Here is a 17,132-nt window from a genome sequence, read left to right on the forward strand (position 1 = left end):
TGTACGGCCGCAAAGGACATTATTGACAAACAGCTGTTCTGCCAAACCAAGCCTGTAGATACAAAGTGGATGAACATTTTTGGAAAGCTGGATACAAATTCCTACTTGTCAAAAACCTTGCTATTACTAGTAAGTAAAATCCGAAGTATTCCATGCTGAAATGCTTTGTCGAGAGGATAGTAGCTTGTCTCCATCACATTGGGCTGACACCAGGAATTAGTGTAATGTGGGCTTGATGAGAGCAGCTCTGTAAATCAAACAGGTTTTTACATTTGAGTATATTCATTCTATCACTACATAAAAGAAAAGGAGCCTCTAAGTTATTGTAAAAGGAAACAGAAAGGGTAAAAATGCTATTATGGGAGAGAAAGAAACATCTTTGTTCTTTTTTATTAAATATAGGTTGAGGGGCACCTGGGTGGCTCAGTCGTTAAGCGTCTGCCTTCGGCTCAGGTCATGATCCCGGGGTCCCGGGATCGAGTCCCACATCGGGCTCCCTGCTCCGCGGGAAGCCTGCTTCTCCCTCTCCCACTCCCCCTGCTTGTGTTCCCTCTCTCGCTGTCTCTCTCTCTGTCAAATAAATAAAATCTTTAAAATAAATAAATAAATAAATAAATAAATAAATAAATATAGGTTGAGATTTGTTTAATTAGTCCTATTGTATTTACACTCCCCTTTTGAAAAGTACATTTGTGTATCTTAAGCATACACAATAATATAGAAATGTAAATAGCCAATAAAGAATTTAAAAAAAGTTAAAGTTGTTGTATCAGAGAAATGAAAGGAACATGATAAAAATACCATATTTTGGGGGGCGCCTGTCTGGCCCAGTCGTTGGCGCATGCTATTCTTGGTAACGGGGTTATGGGTTCAAGCCCCACGTTGGGTGTAGAGCTCACTTAAAAATGAAAAATCTTTCAAGTAGCCTGGGTGGCTCAGTCATTTGAGTGCCTGATTCTTGATTTCGGCTCAGGTCGTGATCTCAGAGTCCTTGGGTCCTGCCCCATGCTCCGCAGGGAGTCTGCTTTTCTCCTTCTCTCTCCCTCTCCTTGTGCCCCTCCCCCAATTCATTGTGGATGACACACAGGCGAGCGCGCGTGTGGTCTCTAAAATAAATAAATAAATCTTTAAAAAAAATCTTAAAAACATATTTTTCTTGCACATCACTTTTCGTTTTGTCTTGTTATTAATTATACAAGTTGCCCTTGCTCACTAGTCTCATTGTGGTTTTATTTGAATAACATTTATGTAACAAATAAGTAAACAACACAGCTTTAGATTAACACTTTTTTCATATTTTTATGTTAAAATAACAACACATATGTCTAGTTATTTATTATACATTCTACTATTATTAATTTTTTGTCTGGTATAATTCTGTCCTGGGTTGGCTCTCTAACAAGATGGTCACTTTACCAACTTTATGTCACCAAAAACTAGGCATTAACTTTTTAGAAGTTTGCCAATTTGTTAGGAAGAAAAATGTCATCTCTTTGTCAAATGTGCATTCTTTAATATGAAGGAGACTGAATATTTTTCACACGTTCGTTATCTACATTTTTTCCTTCGGATACAGCCTGTTTCTTACTTTTGTCAAAATTTCTATTGGTCTTAAAATTTTTAAAAAAATTTTCTATTGGTCTCTTTCTGTCTTTTTCTTTTTTATTTACAAGCCTTTTTTAGGACTATACTTCTACGTCTATCAGAATTGCCACACTTCCTAATTTGTGGCTTGATCTTTCCATTTTTTGGTGACTTTTTTGGAGCATTCTTTAGAAATCTTTGTTTCTTGAACTACCAGTTTTTATTTTTTTCCTTAAAGAAGCAGTTAGGATTAAGGCTCTGCCACAGTACAGACCCCCATTTGAGTCCTGCCCGAACCTAGAAAGACCTGGAACACGTTTCTCGGTACTTGTACTATTACTGAGAACCTCTTTCTCTGCTTGAGATCAGCTAACTATTCACTTTCACTTTTCTCTCATTTTTCGTGTTTTTACATGTAAGCTTTGATCTGTCTGGAATTTATATTGGTGACTGAGGGTTACACCATTCTACATTTTGGAGGTTTTGCGTTCCTCCCGTAGAGGATGTGCGGGTGAGAGGAGACTGCAGCTGGCCCTGCTCGGTTCTGGGGCTTGCTCAGCTGCCTCTGAGTCAGACTGTGGCATTGGGCGGGTTTTAGAGCTCCTGGCTTTCTAGTGGGTAGAGTAGCTTCCAGATTGGGTCCCAGCTGAGAAAGCTCTCCCTGGGTGACATAGAAAAATGAACTCTATGATACTTCCCATTACAGAGCCCCCAGGCTACTACAGCTGTCTTGGGTTTCTCTTTAACCACTTCGTGCCTGGTGTCTGGAAGATTAAAACCACGCATGGCATCCATCCCAGCCTGGGTCGTTTCCCCTGCTCTTGTCTTCCCTCCAGTATCGGGATTTGCGTGCCCCACCCTCATGCCTCCTGCCGAGGCGACACCTTCGAGATCTGAATCTGGGGTGACTCAGAATGGTCCTCTCTCCCCAGCGACACTTAGGTCTCCACCCCACCTACTTGCAGCTGCGCTATGTGACAACCTCCCTGGGAAAACAGGATCTTAATTACCTGGCCAGTATCAAAGGTGGAAGCCTATGGATAATTCCTTCCATTGTAACAGCATGTTTATCTTCAAATAAATTATAGCCTTCTGGAAATGTAGAGCCCGTCATACTCATTTTTTGCTTCCTTATCAGGCAAGTACTTGATTACACAGGCAATCAAATATGGGTGAGACTGAATTATATTTGATGAAAAAAATCAATAATCAATAATGAATAAAGGGAAGAGAGTGTCTTTGATGGCAAAGATTCGTCCCAAGGTATATTCTTAGGAGATGAATTTTCTTCCAGCTCTATCCAGGATTTCCCAGAGGTTTTTGTTCCTTCTCTAGATAGCCCTCTTTGTGAAAAAAAGTCAGTTGCTTCCCTTAGGCGAGGAGCCCTGGGCCAAATAGTTTACCTCCAGCTTGCCCTAAGCTTTCTTCTGTAGTTTCAAAAACCCCTTTAAATTCTAAGTGGGATTTGTTGATGAGCTGTGGAAACCTCTGAGTTTAAGGGAGCAGACCACTGCAACCGGAGATCTGCCTAATCTAATCCCATAGGCCGTACAGTGGGTCCCCCAAGCAGTCCTTGCATTTGTACTGCGGCTTATGAATATTTTACAGATGTCCCTTTGTGCTCACTTATGGGGCCTGAGCTGTACAATCTGCCTTGAATAATATCAAAAGAATACCCTCTCCTGACCTCTGTCCCTAAATGATTTATGGAGATGAACTAGGCCTGTCGGAGATTCATTACGGATGTCATTAAGAGATGCTTTCAACAAAGGGGGAAGGAAGTTTATGTTTGTACACATAGTGAACATTTTGGGGGAATTTAGTGTGAAATCTGTGTGTTTTAGAAAGGCGTTCACTTCTGGATCTTCAGAGATCGGGAGGAATTGAAATTTCCTCAACAAAAAGGGCCAAGGGATGTTCTAAAGATCTTCTGCCCCCAGGTTTATTTATTCCTGGAATTTCTTGTCACTCTAGACTATCAGTCAAAACAATTAACTTAAAGACCTTCTCTTGTCTCATGGCTCTTCCACCTCTGTGCCTTTTATTTTATTAAGATTTTATTTATTTATTTGTCAGAGAGAGAGAGAGAGAGTGAGCACATGCAGGGGGAGCAGCCGAGGGAGAGGGAGAAGCAGGCTCCCCACCGAGCAAGGAGCCCGATGCGGGACTCGATCCCAGGACCTGGAATAATGACCTGAGCCAAAGGCAGACACTTAACCGACTGAGCCCCCCAGGCATCCCATCCATCTCTGTGCCTTTTAATTGGAATAATTCAGTCGCCTAGTATATGTTGTGTTGGCTGTGTTCTTGCTTTGAGCGATACCCAGGATGAGAAGACACCATTCCTGCTCCTGAGTTCTCAACCTAGTTGGAGAAGACGACCTATATCCATTGTTGACATCAGTTTGTAATCCGATGCTAATATAGTACAGTACTAGAACAGTTTCCAGAAGGGAAATAGTAATGTGTGTTAGGATTTAGTGAAGGATGACTTTACAGAGAAAATGGGGCTTGAACAGTTAGATGTCACCTGACAGAAGGAGGGTATCATTGAGTGAGAGTAACCAAAGCAAGCATGCAGGATAATAGAGACTGTACCAACTGGGGAGAGAGCAATGAGTGGTGAGGGGAGATGAGGGATTCCGCCTTCCATAAAAAAGTAAAACCCAGGGCTGTGAGGCCAGCATGAAGAGAAGACTCTCCTGGAGCAGACCCCAGTGATCTCAAATCTGTATACTTCTGATTTGACTTTTGTGGTCTTTTCCTAATCCCCATTGCTCTTACCACATTGGCCTCAGAGGTAGACTTCTTCCCTTTTAAAGATCTGTCAAAAAGCCCCTTCTTTTGCTTCTCCTTAGCATAGGTCAAATAATCATGAGTTTAAGAGAAGTTTACTAAATGCAAAGAGAAAATAGAAAGGAAACCAATACACAAATAATTGAGTTCACAAGGTACCTTGCTCTCTGGGTTCTTAAACCCTATCTCATTCCAAATGAGATCCAAGGGAAAGTTTGCCTTGCCTGGGGCCACCCTACCCAGCACATTTCAGAGGACATCTTTAATCTTCAACATTCAAGAGGACTCTTCTAATCATCTAAATCTCTCAAAATCCAAGCCAATTCCATTCAGCCTCCTAGACCCCAAGGCTTTACCCTTTCAGGAGAAATCCAATTCTGTGACCCAAAGAGATTCCCAAACACAGGATGGAGGGACACTTTCTGCCCAGGGATATCTTTTGGGGAGGGGTCATACAGAGGCTTTGAAAGTAAGGACTGTAGAAGGCCTAGAATAGGAGGGTGGTAATAAGGAAAGAACAAACAGGGGCCAGAGATGTGGCTTTTGATATTAGGGAACCCACATAAACTTCTTGCAAGCTATGTCCTTGCAGTACTCTTTGATGCAGACCTGTGTTTCTTTCCTTTATTTTCTTTCTTTCGTGCCTAATTTCTCTACCTCTGAGCTGCCCGTTCCATGTCTTGGCTCTTCCCGCCACCCCGTCCCCCACCAACCCTCAGAACTGGATGAAGTATCCTTGGCTTTGTCTTCTGTGTGATCTCCCAGGCCTAGCGCACTGAACCTGCCCCTTTTTGAGGACATTGTCTTTAAAGGGGATTCCCACACGGCACTGAGAAACAAGCAAAGAGGCAGTGAACGAACTTGAAGAAGTTACAAGTTTTCCAGAAATCTAAGCAAAACATTTAGTTTTTAAGAACAGCTACCATGTCTTTCTTATCTTTGTACGTCAGGCACCTAACACAGTAGCGCCAAGCACATGGTGGGAAGTTTGTTGACTAGGATAATAAATTAACTAAAACAAGGAGAACACAGCGATGTCAAAAAAAGTGAGGGAATCAAAAGCTTCAAGAGGAGGGATGGTGAATAAAATGAAATATCACAGAGAAGTCAAGTAAAATGAGGACTGAAAGATAGCCTACTGGATTTGCAATTGGAAAGTTGATAGTACACTTTGCCATGACAGTTTTATTAGAGGGGTGAGGTTGGGTGAAAGCATGATTAAATTAATAGTTGGTTGACTAATGACAGGTGAGGAAGGAAAAACTGTGAGGGTAGATTATTATTTGGGGGGAGCTTGGCTATGAGGCAGAGGGACTGGTGACTACAGGTAGACTAAGGATTGATAGACAGTTGTCCTTGTTTTTTTTTTCCTTAACTTTTTTGTTTTGCTTTTCACATGGGAGATTCTCAGCTAAGGGGAAGGGGTAATGGAGAAGGAAAGTTTGATCTGGTTAGGCAGGGAATGACTAACAGAACAACTTTGCCATGGAGATAGGATGAAAGATCATGGGACAGAGGCCTTAGCCTTGAGCTGAAGGTGCACACATACCTCTGCAACTGGAGGGGAAAAGTTGGTGCTAATACAGTCATAGATGAAGTTGTGGGCATAGGAAATTTAGGGAATTTTCACCTGAGAACCTTGATTTTTTGCAGTAATGTAGGAGTGGCATGATTTGGGAGTGGCCCTGCTGGGGAGTAGCCATGTTGGGTTGAGAGCTTGAAGAGAGTGATGAAGATGGTAAAGGCCTCTGGAGGAAAAGGAGAGGGGGCTGAGCAGGAGAAATGGTTTCAAGTGCTACTAAGGGCCACACTGAGATCAAAGACCACAGATTTGTGAGGGCACAGCTGTGCATGGATGGGTGACTTCCCAGCAGGGTTCCTGGGCACAGGAGATAGAGGAAATTGATTATATAAGTTTAGGAATTCACAGGTCATGAGTGGTGTTGATGATACAGTCAAGAGGGAGGTTTAGGCTAGAGTTGTAAGAAAATGAAACCCTGAAGGAGTTTGAGTATGAGAAAAGGGGTAAGTTGAGGAACTGGAGGCTTAAAAACAGTGTACTTGGTCTTTGGGAGTAGGAGAGTGAGTCAGGTTGGATGAGGTTGAGGTGATGGATGGGAGGTATTGAATTTCATAGGCGGTGCCATCTTAGATAATGGCAAGATCCAGGTGTGGTCTTGTTAGTGGGTGGTTGACAAGGAGTGTCAGTAAATGCTGATAGATACAGCAGAACACCAGGTACCACACAAACAGACAGGGTAGGGAGTGGTCATGGTTTGTCAGTCTGGGCAATTGCACGCAGTGGTTGGGGACACCCAGGATTCATATTCAGAAACTTCTTACTCGGTCCACTGTGCACGTTAATTTGCCTTATTTAAGTCTCAGTTGCCCATCTGTCAAAGGCTATCATCACAGCACCGAATTCACGGGACTGATATGAAAGGTAAATGAGATCACATAGGGGGAGTCCTGAGCACAATGCCTGGCACGTAAGCACTCCATAAATAACAGGTATGACAGGATGACTGCTATCATTGAGACCAAGGCTCCCACTAAGGATTCACGTGGTAGAAAAGGTAGCACTAACATGAAAAATACATGAAAGGACACCTGGGGATGGCTTCTTTGTGACAACAGCCTAGATTTTTGGAATCAAACAAGTTTGTGTTTGCATTCCAACCCTGCCACTTACTAGCTGTGTGACTTGAGGCAAGTCATCTAATCTGTCTGAGGTTAATCGTTTTGCTGTGTTGCTAATATCTTCATTCCCAAAAATGTATTATGTGCCTGCCTGCTACGTTCCAGGCATCGTCCTGGGTGTTGGAGATAAAGAGACTAGCAAAAGATGCTATCCTTGTGCTCACAGTATAGCTGGGGAGACAGAAGGGATGATTCTAATTGGGAAAACTAAGTTCTGGCAAAGCTAAGTCTGGGACAATAAGTCTGAGACCCGAGTCCAGGTTAATTCTGATTTATGCTGGAAAGAAATCTCCTGCCTCGATGTAGCCATTAGCTCATTCCCTCCTTTTTAAAGGCAAAAATAGAACTTAGGACACAGTTCCCACTTTTTTACAGTAGTGGAGTTTTAGAAACTTTTTTGGAAAGTAGAATGGATCTTTTTTAATTCCCACGGGCTGAGCAATCTGCATGTAGACGCTTCCCATCATGAAAGACTGTGGAGTGAGAGGTCAGGACATAGTAGCAGCCCAGCGGCTCCTTCAATAATTTGCTCGGGTCCTCAGTTTCCCCTCTGTAATGTAGGGATAGTAACAGTAAGTACTTCATAGAGTTAGTGTGAGTGTTAAGTGAATTATTTTGTGTAAAATGCCTAGGACAGTGTCTGGCACATAGCGTGCATTCAAAGTATGTTAGCTATTATTATTTTGTAAGTGATGATCTTAACAAAGACAAGGCAAAATGTATTCCTCAGCCTAGATACGGACCACCAGAAACTGTTGAATGGGTGGATCAAAGCAACAAAAACGTCAACTAGAAATCAGGTTTAGAATGAGTAGATTTGCAAAATGTCAGGGCAAAAAAAAGGAGAAACTTACTGACACAGCTAAAGTTCAACGTTAAACAGACCTATCACAATGGCTTGAAATGTAGTATCTGCACCATAAATATTGGTTGATTTATTAAGTACTTGCTTTACAAAACAAAGGTCCAAGGAAGGGCTTTGTTTACTAAATTCTTTTCCTTTCCTTCCTCTGAAGAGTTGGAAAGAGAGAGCCGGTGGCTTTCCATGTCTCCTGTTGGGGCTTGAGCCCACACCCCCTGCGTGGTGCCGAGGGAGCGCTCCAGTTTCACCTGGTGTGAGAGCCCCCAAGCTCCTGGGCTGCAGGTTGTAACTTGCGTCTCAGTCCTTTGTCTCAGGCCTATCTCAGGAACACTTTCCAGGGGAAGATAGACATTTCTGGTCTCAGGCTCTCTGCTCTGAGAATCCTCCCTCCTCGTCTTTATTGCAGAAGTCAAAAGAGAGAAGTTAGTGTGAATAGAAGTCAGAAGGGAGAATGGCCCATGAGGGGTTTTCTCTACAGTCTCTTGGGAAGCTACTATCATTTTCTTCCAATCAAATGTTTCCAGGACAATTTGTCTGATTTTGGAACTTTAGAGAAAGTCCTCACCTCTTCCCTATTACTCTCTCCCCCACCCACCCCCACTTCAACTCCTTAGGGGCTTTCTTCTCTCTGAAATTTGAGCTTAAATTTAAACACAATGTTCCCCCAGAAACTGTGCAGCCTTCTCTTTTTCTGGCCTCTGTTTAAAAAGCTAGATTCAAGCTATCATCACACCATGCCTTTTAAAACCAACATTTGCCACGTTATAAAAGAGATATAAACGGAAAAATGGCTGCCCAGGAACTTTGACACATTGCAAACCCTTATTTGTTATAATCTGAATGTGGTGAGATGGTTATTAGGAAGTATGTTTAAGACCAGAGTACCCAGCTCTGATAAAGGGGACATGACAAAAATTTTTTCAATGCTAAATAAAAGCAAAAGGACAGTAGTGGGGTTTTTCATCAAGTAAACAATTTCAATATAAAAATGTATCCTTTGTGACCTTTTTCTTTTCTTAAAAGAATGATAGGGACTGCAGATAGCAATTATGTGCATTAGTTTTTAAGAAATTTACTTGGTAAAATTAAAAAGCTGCCAATCCTAAATTGGTTCTTTTTATTTGTTTACCTTATTGGGCTGTGAAAATCAAAAGACTTACTCTGTTAATATCTACTCCTTCTGCAGCTGAGAAAGCCCTCTGAAAGCTCAGAGAAAGTGCCCTTGTGAAATAAATTCCCTTCTTATTTATTTTTTTAAAAAATATTTTATTTATTTTAAAGATTTTATTTATTTATTCATGACAGAGAGAGAGAGAGAGAGAGAGAGGCAGAGGGAGAAGCAGGCTCCCAAGGAGCAGGGAGCCTGATGTGGGACTCGATCCCAGGACTCTGGGATCATGACCTGAGCTGAAGGCAGACGCTTAACCATCTGAGCCACCCAGGTGCCCTTATTTATTTATTTAAGAGAGAGTGAGCACCAGCCGGGGTGGGGGGGGGGTGGAGAAGGAGAAGGGGAGGGAGAGAATCTGAAACAGACTCCATGCTGAGCATGGAGCCCCACTCAGGGCTCTATCTCAGGACCCTGAGATCATTACCTGAGTCGAAATCAGGAGTCAGTCGCTTAACCGACTGAGCCCCCAGGCGCCCCAATTCCCTTCTTTTAAAGAGGGCATTCTGGCATAGCTTTTTCTATTTTTAACCTTTTTAAAAAAAAATTGTGATAAAATACATAACATAAATTTACCACTTAAACCACTTTTAAGTGTACAGTGGCATTAAGTACATTCACACTGTTGTGCGACCATCACCACTATCCATCTCCAGACCTTTTTCATCTTCCCAAACAGCAACTCCCAAACAGCCATTAAACAGGAACTCCCCATTTCCCCTCCCCTCATCCCTGACAACCACCACCATTCTACTTTCTGTCTCTATGAATTTCATTATTCTAGGTATCTCATCTACATGAAACCATACAGTGTTTTTGTGTGTGGTGTCTGGCTTATTTCAGTGAGCACAAGGTCTTCAATGTTCATCTATGTGTGGTATGAGAATGACATTCCTCTTAAAGGTGCTTTTAACCTTTTTGACAATTCTACTTGTTTTGAAGTTCTTTCAACTAATTGGGTGGTTGGTAAAAGGACGAGTCTTGCTGGCTTTCTATATTGACTCATCTGTAAAATAGTTCTGAGTTTTGTACTATCATTTAAACATATCCAAGTAGGCATCACAAACCTATGGGATCCAGACACGAGTGGTAAAGGAGAGTGGAGGGGGGTCAATGGTGAAACGGAGAACCTTGCCTCCCACGAAGGTGGCCACTACCACCCAGTTCCAACCCATCATTCCTAATAGGTAATGTAGACCCAGAATCCAACGGACAAGTCTCCTAATTTTCATGCATTGGCCAGTACTGTTGCGCCAAATGGAACATATTTGCAAGCCAGATCTAGCCCACAGGCCACCAGTTCGCAGTCTCTGCATGGGCTAATAAGGAGCTAATTTAAAAATTTTTTTTTTTTTAAGATTTTATTTATTTATCTGACAGAGAGACACAGCTAGAGAGGGAACACAAGAAGGAGGAGTGGGAGAGGGAGAAGCAGGCTTCCCGCCGAGCAGGGAGCCCTATGCGGGGCTCGATCCCAGGACCCTGGGATCATGACCTGAGCCGAAGGCAGACGCTTAACGACGGAGCCACCCAGGCGCCCCGGAGCTAATTTTAGTGCGGCTTCATGCATGCGTTCATTCATTCATTCACGCAATAAATGTGTACTGGGTCTCTACTAAAGGTTAGGCTACACATACAAGATATCGTTTAAAAAATATATGACAAGAGAGCAAACAGTAGCAGCATAAATGCTATAACAAAGCGAAAACAATTACGACTTAACATTTATTGAGCACTTCCTACGTGCCAGGGAGTTTTTAAGAATTTTACATGTATTAACTCATTTAAGTCTTGAAACAATCCTACGAAATAGGCATAAAGTGTTTCCATTTTAATTATGAAAACACAAGCCTTAAGCGGTCAAATCACTTGTCCGTGGTCACACCGCTTGAAAGTGCTGACGTGGGATTCGAATTCAGATTGGTTCAGGAGCCCAAGGTCTTGACTGGAAGGGGTTCAGAGGGCGGGGTCTTATAGGGTTAACCTGTGGATCTATGAAGACTTCCAGAAAGGTTAACGTTTGTCTTGTCTTGAAGGATGATTTCGGCAAACAAAGCCGGGAGTGCAATCCAGGCCGAGGAAGTTGAGCCAGGGATCATACTTTAAGGTTGGCAGGAAATGAGTCTGAAGAGGTCGCTCTCAGGGTCCCCAATGCCATCTATTCAACTCTTTGTTTTCAGGTGCGATATCGGCTTAGCGACGGCTTATGTTTCAGTAGTAGCTGTGATAGCAGAATGGTGTAGAAGCACAGGGGCATTTATACGTTCCACACAGCGAAGCGCGCCTGATTTCTCCCGCCAGAGTCCCTCCGCCGCTGTCCTGCCCTAGACCACCTTCAGGGACTACAAGTCCCGTCATGCAGTCCCGTCATGCAGCGAGGACGCGCCGGGAGCCCGGCGACCTGCCCCGCCCCGCCCAGGCTCCGCCCCCGCCCCGCCCCTCCCGCCCGCAGCCCCCTCCCGCCCGGCCAGCCCCGAAGAGTTGCCCGGTGGCCGCGGCAGACGGAAGCCGAGGGAGAGCCTCGGCGGCAGCAGGATGGGGGACTCCAAAGTGAAAGTGGCCGTGCGGATCCGGCCCATGAACCGGAGAGGTGAGAGCCGAGCCCGCCCAGGGCCGCCACGGTGGAGCGGCAGGTGCCTGGCGCGCCCTTCCCTCAGCCGCGGCCGCCGTGTGGGGTCCGGCCGGTCCCGCCCCTGCAGTCCGCGTCTAGGCGAGAGAGCGGCCGGCGCGCCCCGAAACCTCGTCCCCCGCGCCCGCCCGTCCTGCGCGGGGACGCCCCTCCCCTCGCCCGCACCGCGTCCCGGGCGCCACGGGCCCCACGTCCCGGTCCGCTGCCCCTTCCGCCGGCGCTCCCGCCCCGCCCCGGCGCCCTTTCGCCCTCTCGCCTCCCCTGCCCTTGCGGGAGGGCGCTGTGGTCCCTTGCCCCGGGCTCGCTTCCTCCTTCCCCCCACCCCTGCCCCTCGCTCGTGCCCCGCCGCGTCCCCCGCTTTCTCCTTGCCAGCTGTCAGAGTGGCCCCCGCCCCTCGTGTCCTCCCCCCTCCAGCCTGCCCGGGACAGCCAGGGACCCCGAGGCCCCACGTCTCTGGGCCAGTCACCCCAACCCTGCACTTCTGTGGTCCGTGGCAGGAAGAAATGGCAGGGAATTTGGTTTACTCCTGAGAAAGCACTCAAGTGCAAAAATTCCTCGTCTGAGTTTTTGTACGTTTAGCCTGGACGGTCATAAAGAATTGTAAAGACTTCGATTGAAGTTGGGTAAAAGAGATGCCCTTCCACCCTTTTTTTGGCTGTTGAGATAGTTTTGTTTTTGCTTGAAGTCATTCGTCATCTCTCAACAATAAATAGTTTAAGTGCCAAGATTCTTGTGAAATTGTATCTTTCAGACATTCTCTCAATTCTGCAGGGAGGGTAGAGAAAGCAGATAAACCGAGTACATTTTAAATCATCTTTAGTCAGTCAAATGGAGTGAGGAGAACCCCCAACTCAAGTACCAAGAGGAGGTGGGCTGGGCCTTGGCTTTAATGCTTAAGTAGCAGCGTGACTGGGCAAGTAACTTGAAATGAGATAATATATTTGAAAACACTTTCTATACAAGGCTGTTATTGAGATTACTGTTACAACCCCAGCAGATGACTTTTCAATTGATAAGACTCTTAACTAATCAAAATCTTGTATCAGAATCACTTCTAAGACGTTTTTGCAACTTACTTGTTGGTAATCAAGTGTTAAGTCTAGAAATTATGAGTTTTCCTTTTCTGTGCTGTCATTTGTGTATATTGAGATATACAGATCAACCAGTTGTCAGTATGTTTTCTTGGGTTGTCCTTCTTTTGGAAGTTGGTTTATTTCTCTTAGAGTCATGTCTTCTATTGGAGTTGGTGATTCCTCCTTTCCTTGCTAGGTCAGCTTAAGGCTGTCACGTGACATAGAAGAGTTCCTCCTCCCCGCGGGCCCGCCCCCCCCCCCATGAACTTAAACTAGTACACGTTTTGGGGCTTCAGTCTTTCCTTTGACAAAATTAGAGATCTTAGATGAACTCTGAAAGTTTTCAGAAACTTCTTAAGTGCTCAGGCATCTTTATTCAACTTTATTACCATCACAATGATTAAAAAAAAAACAGGAAAAAGCAAGCCACATAAAACAACTTCACCTGGATTTGATTCTGAAAGGATGATTTCAGCACATTCTTAAAATTGCCTTTTCACAAAAAACTTGGAAATGTCAGTGCTAAAAAGATGCAGCTAACCAACCATCACAGAAGACCTATCTCAGATAATTAGAATTCTTCCCTGTTCCCCTCCCCCCATGAATTTCAGTTTTTGAGGGCAAGTACTATTGTTATAAATTGTCATTAGTTAGATTGTAATAATTGGCAGGATCAGAGTTTCCAGGGACACACAGAGTAATAATAATTTTAGCTGTGGATTGGATGTTAGCTGTTCCTTTGGTTGAACTCATTTCAAAATTAAGGTTTATACATGGATCCATTACTCTATTAATAGAAGTGCCTTATAATGGTAAACTGCTTCCCCCTTCATTTAGTGCCATCTCTTACCTAGCCTTGTATTTCCCAGATGCATATGGACTTCTTTTTGCTGTGATTACCATAATAATTAAGGTTGTTGGTTCTATTTTGTCATGAAGTTGTCATTTACATAAATCTAGAAGTAATGGAATACATTGTAGTGGAATTCTAAAGCTAATGATTTTTTTCTTTTTTTTAAGATTTCATTTTTAAGTAATCTCCACACCCAGCATGGAGTTTGAACTTAAACTCCCAGATCAAGTGTCGCATGCTCCACTGATTGAGCTAGCCAGGCTCCCCTAAAGCCAGTGATCTTCAAACTGCTGTATGGAATTTGTTTAAAAGGACTAAAACAGAAATGTATTTTCTTTCCAGTAATTTTGAAAAGAATCATATTACTTTGATCATTACTTCTGGGAAAATTAGTGTATTAAGTAAGTAGTAGTGTGTAATTATGACAAATAGTAAACTTTTAGTCATAATTATTTCTCTTTTAGCATATCAGTTCAGGATGCAACCTCAGAAATCACTCTTCACAAGTAAGAATGAGAAGAGAATGGGTTACCAGGATGATGAAGTTTTGCTGTATAGATTCTGATATTTGGAATCATATTGGCTACTTTTTGAGGAAAACTGAAATTTGCAAGAAGCTTCAAGCATGCCATTAAGTTCTTCATGTGATTCAGTATCTGTGCTAAGGTGTTAAGGTAGTTAGTTGGTTTCTTATTTAACATTTATCATGGAAGTAAGAGTTTCAGTCTTTTTTTGCTAAATTATATGTGGGTTTGGGAAACATAGTTATTTCAACATTAAGCGTTATGCCCTAGTTCAATAATAGCAAGAATTATAACGGCTATTGAATACGCTTTTGTCAGTAATATTTTTTTTGTTATATATTTTAACATTGCACTAACAAAACAAAACATAAAAGGGGAGAAAGTCTACGACATCCTTCCATTTTAACAATTCACGCTCTCATTTTCTTATTTCCATTCTAGTTTGTGTTCACATGCATATGTAATTTTACCTACTTTTAATATTACAACTTTTGTTTTTGCTTTTCTTCATCTGAAATATGTCCTTAAACAAGCTGAAAGAAAGCTGTTAACTTGATTTGTCATGAGATCTTGAAGTTCTTGTTGCAGATATTGTTTGGTTTTTCATGTTATTTTTCAGACTTGGACAACTCACCAGGTAACTCCGGTTGTGTTTTTCTGTATACTGTAAGGAACACCCATTCATACATTATTAAACAGTTTAATTATTGAATGAACTGAAAGGTTTACAAGCATAATCGATGGTACTAGCTAGATCAGTGACACTCTCCTGTTTAGGAATTTGAAGTTTTATAACTTCAGATGGTTTAAAAAATACTTAATATTTACTGAGTGCCCGCCAGGTGTCTAGCTTATATTAGATATTACAGGATCATACTGCCTTTCTGCAGAGGACTTCCCATGGTTAAATATGTATAAGATCAACTGCCAAAATAAATACATTTACATCAAAAGGATTTGGAAAATACCTTTCCTATCTACCTAGCCTAAGGTAGTGAAACCAAGAATTACATTAGATATTTAGTTGGAGAGAAAAATAGTGAAATGGGTTGTTAGGGAAAATGGATAATAAGTATATTTCAACAGGTATTTCTCAAGGGATTACTTTGCATTTTATAGTACTTGATGCAGTGAAAGGCACAAAGAAAGAAGAATGTACCGTTCGAGGGGCGCCTGGGTGGCTCAGTCGTTAAGCGTCTGCCTTCGGCTCAGGTCATGGTCCCGGGGTCCTGGGATCGAGCCCCGCATCGGGCTGCCTGCTCTGCGGGAAGCCTGCTTCTCCCTCTCCCACTCCCCCTGCTTGTGTTCCCTCTCTCGCTGTCTCTCTCTGTCAAATAAATAAAAATAAAATCTTTAAAAAAAAAAAAAAAAAAGAATGTACCGTTCGATAGAAGTCAGTGCTTAAGTAAATCATGGTCTAGAATCTCAGTGGAAAGATTGTTATGTAGATATTAAAAATGATGAAAATCAGCATCATTTACCAAGGAGGATAGTTTCCTATGTTAGCAGAAAAAGCAGAATGGAAAGCGGTATGTGCAACTGTGCAGTTGGATCTGCTGTTATGATTCTTACTGTGTAAAAATGTCCACAGAAATGGGCAAGGGCTAGAAAGAAACATGAAAAAATGAGATTGCTTGTTCCTGTTGGGAGACTTATATCCTGAAAACTCTCTCTTAGTGTTGACTGCTATTGTAGTGTTCAGCTTTTTAAAGTGTGCTTTATGGTTCATGCTCATGAGGAAATGGCTCTCCTGTGAAAAGATAAGATTAAAAGGTAAACAAACACCTATCGCAGATTGCCAGGTAGTGATCAGGAAATACAGGAATTCAGAGGAGCGAAAGATCTCTGGAAGCCTGGTGATCAGGGAAGGCTTCTCTGGGGAGGGAGAACCTTGACTAGATGTGGAGGGAGGAAGCTTATGATCAGAATGGGTGCATGGTAGCAGGCGAGGGGAGAGCATTGGGTCTTTGGGGAGGAAGTATGGCCTGAGAGCAAAGGCACAGAGACAGGAATGAACTAGGCAAGTTTAGGTGGCAGAGACAAGAAAAACCTGCCAGAAAGGAGGGTTCTGTGAGCTTGACTAGAGAAGGATGAGTTTAGAAAGGTAGCGTGGAATTGCAGGGAGCCTTGAGTGCTAGCTAGGCCCAAAAGTGTGGGTTAGGGTGGCTGGTCCACGTGCTCTGTTTAGCTCTGTAGAACTTTGCATGGATCTCAGACACAAGCACGAAGGAGGAAGATTGCCAGGTCTTAGAGCAGGATCAAAAGCCTGGGTAGATGCCTGTTTCAGGGCATAGCTGGGTAACATTTAAGAGCGGGTGGTGAAAATGAAGCCATGTGAATAGGAAGAATCAGGAGGTTGGTCAAACTTAGGTAAGCAATCGGGACTCAGAAGACAAGGTGAGACTGAAGAAGTAAGAAGCTGAGAAAACACACTGGCAGTCTGTGAAGACACAGGTGATCCTTAGGAAATGAAGGGGCTAGGTAGCAAGGAGATTCTGAAACAGGAAGGTGGTTTTGACCCTGAGGTCATTGGTGGTCTCAGAGAGATAACTGATACTGGAGTCGAGGATGGCTGTGGATGGAAATTTCTGACATACTTTCTAAAACAGAAGATCCTTGTTTTCTAGCATCTGCTTGATATGCTAATGGAGAATGAGACACACATCTATTACAGTATTGTTTGTTTCTACTGTCTCTGCTCAATGACTGAAATTGGGATTTTTCCATATAGGGCCAGAGGCTTTTGGAGAAGAAAGTACACATTTATATGATAAAATAAAATAAAATTTGTTTGAGTTGGCTTTTACTTTTACCCCCTCACCTCCATAAAGCAATGACTAATGTCTAACTTTTCCAGTCCTTAAGGTCTGAAGATGGAGGAAACCACTGACAAAACTATTCATTACGCTGATGAATGGAGATGTTTATTGAGTGGAAATGGAT

At 43.0% G+C, this 17,132-nt stretch overlaps 1 protein-coding gene across 3 annotated transcripts in view; it reads left to right on the forward strand.

Moving 5' to 3' along the window:
- The first annotated feature begins 11,557 nt into the window (after positions 1–11,557).
- The window catches only part of KIF13B (kinesin family member 13B), a 197,645-nt gene continuing 192,070 nt past the window's right edge, over positions 11,558–17,132 (forward strand). For all 3 annotated transcript variants that reach the window (XM_036104507.2, XM_036104508.2, XM_078069457.1), the window contains exon 1: positions 11,558–11,700. In XM_036104507.2, coding sequence (XP_035960400.1) covers positions 11,646–11,700 — 55 coding nt within the window. In that variant the 5' untranslated portion in view covers positions 11,558–11,645. The remainder of the gene's footprint in view (positions 11,701–17,132) is intronic.

Source organism: Halichoerus grypus, chromosome 3 (assembly GCF_964656455.1).
Source record: "Halichoerus grypus chromosome 3, mHalGry1.hap1.1, whole genome shotgun sequence".
Lineage (NCBI taxonomy): Eukaryota > Metazoa > Chordata > Mammalia > Carnivora > Phocidae > Halichoerus > Halichoerus grypus.